The 10,095-nt window shown below is 50.7% G+C and overlaps 2 protein-coding genes across 2 annotated transcripts in view; both read right to left on the bottom strand.

Moving 5' to 3' along the window:
- On the bottom strand, positions 1-1,532 carry LOC121845943 (transmembrane protein 255B-like). The gene is made up of 2 exons (XM_042318341.1): positions 1,425-1,532; positions 1-519 (listed from the first exon to the last, which is right to left on the bottom strand). Exons 1-2 carry the CDS (start codon positions 1,521-1,523, stop codon positions 274-276), a joined length of 345 nt encoding a protein of 114 aa, XP_042174275.1. The 5' UTR covers positions 1,524-1,532; the 3' UTR covers positions 1-273.
- An 891-nt stretch (positions 1,533-2,423) lies between these two features.
- Positions 2,424-10,095, bottom strand: part of LOC121845946 (transmembrane protein 255B-like) — a 20,062-nt gene continuing 12,390 nt past the window's right edge. The window contains exons 4-6 of the mRNA XM_042318394.1: positions 5,486-5,566; positions 3,465-3,550; positions 2,424-2,649 (exon numbers count right to left, since the gene is read on the bottom strand). Coding sequence (XP_042174328.1) covers positions 2,424-2,649; positions 3,465-3,550; positions 5,486-5,566 — 393 coding nt within the window. The remainder of the gene's footprint in view (positions 2,650-3,464; positions 3,551-5,485; positions 5,567-10,095) is intronic.

Raw genomic sequence — 10,095 nt, 5'->3', positions numbered from 1 at the left:
GAAGCCATATCTGATTGGTTGAAAGGATATATTTGTTATATGGAAGCCATATCTGATTGGTTGAAAGGATATATTTGTTATATGGAAGCCATATCTGATTGGTTGAAAGGATATATTTGTTATATGGAAGCCATATCTGATTGGTTGGAAGTATATATGGAAGCTGTCACACCGAGCTGATTCCTTCATGTCTGTGCTGACCCGGTGACAGAGGCTAGGTGTTGTTTCTGGACATTAGCCTCTCTTACCCTGGCCTAAAGGTCAGGTTGGCATTCAGCATGCATAAGGAGGGGGCTTCTCGAAGCCGGAGGGCCCGTAGACGGGGCCAGGGTAGAGGGCAGGGGCGTTGGGTGTTAGCATGTAACCCTGACCAGGGTCCTGGGAGCCAGTCTGGAAGGTGGGCTGGCTGGGGGCCTGGGCAGAAGGCTGGCTCTGGCTCTCCTCTGACGGAGAGGAGGGGGTTAGGGTCATCTCCAGGCCGGGCTGGGGGGTGGAGGGGGCCTGGTAACTGCTGTGGTGCTGAGAAAGACAGAGAGAGAAGAGGAGAGGAGAGAGAGACAACAGACGAGAGAGAGAGAGACCGGGGTCAAGAGAGAGAGACCGAGGTCGAGAGAGAGAGACATAGAGAGAAGAGAGCGAGGAGAGAGAGACAACAGAGGAGAGAGACGACAGAGAGGAGACATTCATATCACTGGGTGACGAGGAGCTTTGGAAATACTATTGTAGTTGGGGTCTAACCTACAGGGGCAGAGTGGGGGTAGTTGGGGTCTAACCTACAGGGGCAGAGTGGGGTAGTTGGGGTCTAACCTACAGGGGCAGAGTGGGGTAGTTGGGGTCTAACCTACAGGGGCAGAGTGGGGTAGTTGGGGTCTAACCTACAGGGACAGAGTGGGGTAGTTGGGGTCTAACCTACAGGGGCAGAGTGGGGTAGTTGGGGTCTAACCTACAGGGACAGAGTGGGGTAGTTGGGGTCTAACCTGCAGGGGCAGATTGGGATAGTTGGGGTCTAACCTACAGGGGCAGAGTGGGGTAGTTGGGGTCTAACCTACAGGGGCAGAGTGGGGTAGTTGGGGTCTAACCTACAGGGGCAGAGTGGGGTAGTTGGGGTCTAACCTACAGGGGCAGAGTGGGGTAGTTGGGGTCTAACCTACAGGGGCAGAGTGGGGTAGTTGGGGTCTAACCTGCAGGGGCAGAGTGGGGTAGTTGGGGTCTAACCTGCAGGGGCAGAGTGGGGTAGTTGGGGTCTAACCTACAGGGGCAGAGTGGGGTAGTTGGGGTCTAACCTGCAGGGGTAGAGTGGGGTAGTTGGGGTCTAACCTACAGGGGCAGAGTGGGGTAGTTGGGGTCTAACCTACAGGGGCAGAGTGGGGTAGTTGGGGTCTAACCTGCAGGGGCAGAGCGGGGTAGTTGGGGTATTTTTTTACCTGCATGGGCAAAGCGGGGTAGTTGGGGTAGGCGGGCAGGGCCTGTCCGTTGGGGCAGAAGCCAGCGTAGGTCACCACATGCTGGGTGGGGTTATACATGATGTGGGGGTGGGGCCGGACTGGGGGACATCTGGGGGCGGGAGCCTGAGATAAAGGGAGACAGAAGGAGGGAAGGGAGGGGGAGGAAGGGAGGGGGGGGAGGGAGGGAGGGAGGGAGAGGAGGGAGGGAGAGGGGAGGGAAGGGGGAGGGGAGGGGGAAAGGGGAGAGGGAAGGGAGAGGGGAGAGGAGGGGGAGAAGGAGAGAGGGGAAGGGAGATGGGAGGGAGGGAGGGAGAAAGAGAGAGGGGAAGGGAGAGGGCAGGGAGGGAGGGAGAAAGAGAGAGGGGAAGGGAGAGGGCAGGGAGGGAGAAAGAGAGAGGGAAGGGGAGGGAGAAAGAGAGGGAAGGAGGAGGGGAGGGAGAAAGAGGAGGGAAGGGGAGGGAGAAAGAGAGAGGGAAGGAGGAGGGGAGGGAGAAAGAGAGAGGGAAGGGGGAGGGGAGGGAGAAAGAGAGAGGGAAGGGGAGGGGGAGAGGGAGAGGGAGAGGGAGGGGAGGGAAGGGGAGAGGGGAGGGAAAGGGAGGGAGAGGGGGAGGGAAAGAGGGAGAGGAAGGGAGGGAGAGAGGGTGAAGGGAGAGGGGAGGGAAGGGGAAGGGAGAGGGGAGAGAAGGGGCGAAGGGAGAGAGGAGGGAAAGAGGGAGAGCGAAGGGAGGGAGAGAGGGTGAAGGGAGGAGAGGGGGGGGAGGGAGGGAGGTAGAAAGAGAGAGGGGAGGGAAGGAGGAAGGGAGAGAAGGGGAGAGGGAGAGGGGAGAGATTTGGGGAGGAGAGAGAAGGGGAGAAGGGAGAAAGAGAGAGGGGGGGAGGGGAGGGGGGGGAAGGGGGAGAAAGAGAGAGGGGAGAGAAGGGGGAAGAGAGAGGGTAATACATATAGTTAGTGTAAACAATAACAAATGAAATAGGTACCTAACAAACAGACGTGTGTTCTAGGTATGTGTGTATGTGTGTGTGTGTGTGTGTGTGTGTGCCCACCAGGTCCTTGTAAGCCCCCAGTATAGCAGCTGTGATGATTCCCAGGAACAGGCCCATTATGTTGAGCACCACACAGGCCCACAGCAGACGATGGAGATGGACCACATCCCAGCAGCTACTCACCCCCGTGAACTCATAGTAATGGGTATGGTAGTCTGGACTGGAGGAGAGAGAGGAGACAGAGTGAACTCATAGTACTGAGTATGGTAGTCTGGACTGGAGGAGAGAGAGGAGACAGAGTGAACTCATAGTAATGGGTATGGTAGTCTGGACTGGAGGAGAGAGAGGAGACAGAGTGAACTCATAGTAATGGGTATGGTAGTCTGGACTGGAGGAGAGACAGGAGACAGAGTGAACTCATAGTAATGGGTATGGTAGTCTGGACTGGAGGAGAGACAGGAGACAGAGTGAACTCATAGTAATGGGTATGGTAGTCTGGACTGGAGGAGAGAGAGGAGACAGAGTGAACTCATAGTAATGGGTATGGTAGTCTGGACTGGAGGAGAGAGAGGAGACAGAGTGAACTCATAGTAATGGGTATGGTAGTCTGGACTGGAGGAGAGAGAGGAGACAGAGTGAACTCATAGTAATGGGTATGGTTGTCTGGACTGGAGGAGAGACAGGAGACAGAGTGAACTCATAGTAATGGGTATGGTAGTCTGGACTGGAGGAGAGACAGGAGACAGAGTGAACTCATAGTAATGGGTATGGTAGTCTGGACTGGAGGAGAGACAGGAGACAGAGTGAACTCATAGTAATGGGTATGGTTGTCTGGACTGGAGGAGAGACAGGAGACAGAGTGAACTCATAGTAATGGGTATGGTTGTCTGGACTGGAGGAGAGACAGGAGACAGAGTGAACTCATAGTAATGGGTATGGTAGTCTGGACTGGAGGAGAGAGAGGAGACAACAGACAGTCACACACACACCTCCGTGCTTGAACGCGAACACACACACACAGGTGTTTTTCCTTACCTCTCACAGTTGTACAGGTCACAGCAGTAGCAGGTGTTGCTCTTCATTCTCACTTTACACTCACTGTTGAATGAGCTGCACATCACCTACAGACAGACAGACAGACAGACAGACAGACAGACAGACAGACAGACAGACAGACAGACAGACAGACAGACAGACAGACAGACAGACAGACAGACAGACAGACAGACATTACATTACATTACATTACATTACATTACATTACATTACTATGGCAGCAAATAACAGAATGTGTCATTGTCAGTAGATGGTGCCAGAGAGCCCAAAACCCCAACCAGCGAACCCGTCCCTAACCATAACCTCTAACTATGTATTATCTACCCCCATAACCCCTAACTATGTATTATCTACCCCCATAACCCCTATAACCCCCCCATAACTATGTATTATCTACCCCCATAACCCCTAACTATGTATTATCTACCCCCATAACCCCTAACTATGTATTATCTACCCCCATAACCCCTAACTATGTATTATCTACCCCCCCATAACCCCTAACTATGTATTATCTACCCCCATAACCCCTAACTATGTATTATCTACCCCCATAACCCCTAACTATGTATTATCTACCCCCATAACCCCTAACTATGTATTATCTACCCCCCATAACCCCTAACTATGTATTATCTACCCCCCCCCTAACTATGTATAACCCCTAACTATGTATTATCTACCCCCATAACCCCTAACTATGTATTATCTACCCCCATAACCCCTAACTATGTAATCTACCCCCATAACCCCTAACTATGTATTATCTACCCCCCCCTACCCCCCCATATTATTATCAGACTCTACCCCCCCCCTCCACTATTAAAGGATTAGGGTGTTATTTCAGACTCTAAAGATAGACCTACGCCCCCTCCACTATTAAAGATAGACCTACGTCCCCCCTCCACTATTAAAGGATTAGGGTGTTATTTCAGACTCTAAAGATAGACCTACGCCCCCCCCCTCCACTGTTAAAGGAATAGGGTGTTATTTCAGACTCTAAAGATAGACCTACGCCCCCCCCCATCCACTATTAAAGATAGACCTACGTCCCCCCTCCACTATTAAAGGATTAGGGTGTTATTTCAGACTCTAAAGATAGACCTACGCCCCCCCCACTATTAAAGGATTAGGGTGTTATTTCAGACTCTAAAGATAGACCTACCCCCCTCCACTATTAAAGATAGACCTACGTCCCCCTCCACTATTAAAGATAGACCTACGCCCCCCTCCACTATTAAAGATAGACCTACAACCCCCCCCTCCACTATTAAAAATAGACCTACCCCCCTCCACTATTAAAGATAGACCCCCCCCTCCACTATTAAAAATAGACCTACGCCCCCTCCACTATTAAAAATAGACCTACGCCTCCCCTCCACTATTAAAAATAGACCTACGCCCCCCTCCACTATTAAAGATAGACCTACGCCCCCCACTCCCCCTCCACTATTAAAAATAGACCTACGCCTCCCCTCCACTATTAAAGATAGACCTCCCCCCCCTCCACTATTAAAAATAGACCTACGCCTCCCCCTCCACTATTAAAAATAGACCCCTCCCCCCCCACTATTAAAGGAATAGGGTGTTATTTCGGACACAGGCTCAATCTCCATGGTAACACTGTGAACACGCTGTACTGAGTGGGAAGGGAAAGATCCCACGACTTTTACTAACTCTGTAAAGACTTCATCGAGCTTTAATGAATTCTGAAAGCCATAAGCAAGTCATTCAACGTTTCTCACACACAGTATACTTAGGAAGGATGTGTCTGGTGGGAGGTGGAGGTGTGTGTGGTGGGTGTGTGTGTGGTGGGAGGTGGAGGTGTGTGTGGTGGGAGGGGGTGGAGGTGTGTGTGTGTGGTGAGGGGGTGTGTGTGTGGTGTGTGTGTGTGTGTGTGTTTGTGTGGTGGGGTGTGTGTGTGTGTGAGGACGTGGTGTGTGTGTGTGTGTGTGTGTGTGTGTGGTGTGTGGTGTGTGTGTGTGTGTGCTCTGATTCACCTCAGTATAATAGTTGTCGTAGGCGTACCCTGATCCACTGGCGTAGAACTCACACCTGTCCTCCAGCAGAGGCCTACTGTCCTGAGAGAGGAAACAGAGAGGAGATTCAAGTTGAAACTAACAGCATTTTAACAACATGAAATCTTATTGAAATGTGTTCATATATACACCCCCAGGAAGAATATGAATCATTATCTGACAAGCGAGCCATTAGATATGGTAATTTTGACGTTTTCATAAATTCTTAGAATGTTTAGGAATTACGTAGAGTCAGGCATATATGAACATTCTATAGCAATATATAGTGGGAACATGGCTGTGTGTTTGGACAATTAATAGACACTGCAGGACATCAAACCTAATAACAGACCGGAGTCTACGCAGACTGTTCGGTGTGCTACAGCCAATCAGAGCGACAGTAGTCATATAGTTTCTGTGTCGGGGGCTAGGATCAGTCTGTTATATCTGGAGTATTTCTCCTGTTTTATCTGGTGTCCTGTGTGAATTTAAGTATGCTCTCTCTAATTCTCTCTTTCTCTCTCTCTCTCGGAGGACCTGAGCCCTAGGACCATGCCTCGGGACTACCTGGCCTGATGACTCCTTGCTGTCCCCAGTCCACCTGGTCGTGCTGCTGCTCCAGTTTCAACTGTTCTGCCTGCGGCTATGGAACCCTGACCTGTTCACCGGATGTGCTACCTGTCCCAGACCTGCTGTTTTCGACTCTCTCTCTCTACCGCACCTGCTGTCTCTAACTCTGAATGATCAGCTAAATGACATTTACCCCTGAGGTGCTGACCTGTTGCACCCTCTACAACCACTGTGATTATTATTATCTGACCCTGCTTGTCATCTAGGAACGTTTGAACATCTTGGCCATGTTCTGTTATAATCTCCACTCGGCACAGCCAGAAGAGGACTGGCCACCCCTCAGAGCCTGGTTCCTCTCTAGGTTTATAATCTCCACTCGGCACAGCCAGAAGAGGACTGACCACCCCTCAGAGCCTGGTGCCTCTCTAGGTTTCTTCCATGGTTCCTGCCTTTCTAGGGAGTTTTCCCTAGCCACCGTGCTTCTACACCTGCATTGCTTGCTGTTTGGGGATTGAGGCTGGGTTTCTTGATAGCAATTTGTGACATTGGCTGATGTAAATCAGGCATCTGTTTTTTATTTTCAATCAATTTGCCCCCCAAAAATCTAAAAAACATGTTTTGCTTTGTCATTATGGGGTATTGTGATGTCATTATGGGGTATTGTGATGTCATTATGGGGTATTGTGATGTCATTATGGGGTATTGTGATGTCAATATGGAGTAGTGTGTGTAGAATGCTGAGGAATTGTTTTTATTTAATCAATTTTAGAATAAGGCTGTAACGTAACAAAACGTGGAAAATGTCAAGGGGTCTGAATACTTTCTGAATGTATTTAAGGTGTATTTTGTGGCTTTTTGCGAATGCGTTCTAATGATCTAAAGCGGCGCTGGTCCTACTGCCTGTAAACACACAGTCCAGTTCATAGTGAATGATGGCAGGTCCTACTGCCTGTAAACACACAGTCCAGTTCATAGTGAATGATGGCAGGTCCTACTGCCTGTAAACACACAGTCCAGTTCATAGTGAATGATGGCAGGTCCTACTGCCTGTAAACACACAGTCCAGTTCATAGTGAATGATGGCAGGTCCTACTGCCTGTAAACACACAGTCCAGTTCATAGTGAATGATGGCAGGTCCTACTGCCTGTAAACACACAGTCCTGTTCATAGTGAATGATGACAGGTCCTACTGCCTGTAAACACACAGTCCAGTTCATAGTGAATGATGGCAGGTCCTACTGCCTGTAAACACACAGTCCAGTTCATAGTGAATGATGGCAGGTCCTACTGCCTGTAAACACACAGTCCAGTTCATAGTGAATGATGGCAGGTCCTACTGCCTGTAAACACACAGTCCTGTTCATAGTGAATGATGGCAGGTCCTACTGCCTGTAAACACACAGTCCAGTTCATAGTGAATGATGGCAGGTCCTACTGCCTGTAAACACACAGTCCTGTTCATAGTGAATGATGGCAGGCCCTACTGCCTGTAAACACACAGTCCTGTTCATAGTGAATGATGGCAGGTCCTACTGCCTGTAAACACACAGTCCAGTTCATAGTGAATGATGACAGGTCCTACTGCCTGTAAACACACAGTCCAGTTCAAAGTGAATGATGACAGGTCCTACTGCCAGTAACCACACAGTCCAGTTCATAGTGAATGATGGCAGGTCCTACTGCCTGTAAACACACAGTCCAGTTCATAGTGAATGATGGCAGGTCCTACTGCCTGTAAACACACAGTCCAGTTCATAGTGAATGATGGCAGGTCCTACTGCCTGTAAACACACAGTCCTGTTCATAGTGAATGATGGCAGGTCCTACTGCCTGTAAACACACAGTCCAGTTCATAGTGAATGATGGCAGGTCCTACTGCCTGTAAACACACAGTCCAGTTCATAGTGAATGATGGCAGGTCCTACTGCCTGTAAACACACAGTCCAGTTCATAGTGAATGATGGCAGGTCCTACTGCCAGTAACCACACAGTCCAGTTCATAGTGAATGATGGCAGGTCCTACTGCCTGTAAACACACAGTCCAGTTCATAGTGAATGATGGCAGGTCCTACTGCCTGTAAACACACAGTCCAGTTCATAGTGAATGATGGCAGGTCCTACTGCCTGTAAACACACAGTCCAGTTCATAGTGAATGATGGCAGGTCCTACTGCCAGTAACCACACAGTCCAGTTCATAGTGAATGATGGCAGGTCCTACTGCCTGTAAACACACAGTCCAGTTCATAGTGAATGATGGCAGGTCCTACTGCCTGTAAACACACAGTCCAGTTCATAGTGAATGATGGCAGGCCCTACTGCCTGTAAACACACAGTCCAGTTCATAGTGAATGATGGCAGGTCCTACTGCCTGTAAACACACAGTCCAGTTCATAGTGAATGATGGCAGGTCCTACTGCCTGTAAACACACAGTCCAGTTCATAGTGAATGATGGCAGGTCCTACTGCCTGTAAACACACAGTCCAGTTCAAAGTGAATGATGGCAGGTCCTTTGTTTTTAAATATTCTCCCCAATTTCGTGGTGTCCAATTGGTAGTTACAGTCTTGTCTCATCGCTGCAACTCCCGTACGGACTCGGGAGAGGAGAAGGTCAAGAGCCGTGTGTCCTCCGAAACACAACCCAACCAAGCAGCACTGCTTCTTGAAACAATGACAACTTAACCCGCAAGTGATGGGTCAAGGACATCCCTGCCGGCCAAACCTTCCCCTAACCCGGACGACGCTGGGCCAATTGTGCACCGCCCCATGGGTCTCCCGGTCGCGGCCGGCTGTGACAGAGCCGGGACTCGAACCCAGAATCTCTAGTGGCACAGCTAGCACTGTGATGCAGCGCCTTAGACCACTGGGGAGGCCCTGGCAGGTCTCTGGTGGCACAGCTAGCACTGTGATGCAACGCCTTAGACCACTCGGGAGGCCCTGGCAGGTCAGGCACAGCTAGCACTGTGATGCAGCTTAGACCACTGGGGAGGCCCTGGCAGGTCTCTAGTGGCACAGCTAGCACTGTGATGCAGCGCCTTAGCCACTGGGGAGGCCCTGGCAGGTCTCACACTGTGATGCAGCGCCTGACCACTGGGGAGGCCCTGGCAGGTCTCTGTGGCACAGCTGCACTGTGATGCAGCGCCTTAGACCACTGGGGAGGCCCTGGCAGGTCCTCACAGCTAGCACTGTGATGCAGCGCCTTAGCCACTGGGGAGGCCCTGATGCAGCGCCTGTGATGCAGCCACCACTGGGAGGCCCTGGCAGGTCCTTGTGGCACAGCTAGCACTGTGATGCAGCGCCTTAGACCACTGGGGAGGCCCTGGCAGGTCTCTAGTGGCACAGCTAGCACTGTGATGCAGCGCCTTAGACCACTGGGGAGGCCCTGGCAGGTGTGGCACAGCTAGCACTGTGATGCAGCGCCTTAGACCACTGGGGAGGCCCTGGCAGGTCTCTAGTGGCACAGCTAGCACTGTGACGCAGCGCCTTAGACCACTGGGGAGGCCCTGGCAGGTCCTTGTGGCACAGCTAGCACTGTGATGCAGCGCCTTAGACCACTGGGGAGGCCCTGGCAGGTCTCTAGTGGCACAGCTAGCACTGTGATGCAACGCCTTAGACCACTCGGGAGGCCCTGGCAGGTCCTTGTGGCAAATGGATTGTTTGCATAAATCAATCAATCAATCAAATGTATTTATAAAGCCCTTTTTACATAAGTATTCAGACCCTTTGCTCTGAGACTAGAAGTTGAGCTCAGGTGCATCCTGTGTCCATTGATCATCTTTGAGATGTTTCTACAACGTGATTGGAATCCACCTGTGGTAAATTCAATTGATTGGACATGATTTGGAAAGGCACACACCTGTCTTTATAAGGTCCCACAGTTGACAGTGCATGTCAGAGCAAAAACCAAGCCATGAGGTTGAAGGAATTGTTCGTAGAGCTCCGAGACAGGATGGTGTCAAGGGACAGATCTGGGAAAGGGTACCAAAAAGTGTCTGCAGCAATGAAGGTCCCCAAGAACACAG

Source organism: Oncorhynchus tshawytscha, unplaced genomic scaffold, assembly GCF_018296145.1.
Source record: "Oncorhynchus tshawytscha isolate Ot180627B unplaced genomic scaffold, Otsh_v2.0 Un_contig_2903_pilon_pilon, whole genome shotgun sequence".
Classification (NCBI taxonomy): domain Eukaryota; kingdom Metazoa; phylum Chordata; class Actinopteri; order Salmoniformes; family Salmonidae; genus Oncorhynchus; species Oncorhynchus tshawytscha.
The sequence above is the reverse complement of the archived record's forward strand: the minus strand, read 5'-3'. Positions and strand labels throughout refer to the sequence as shown.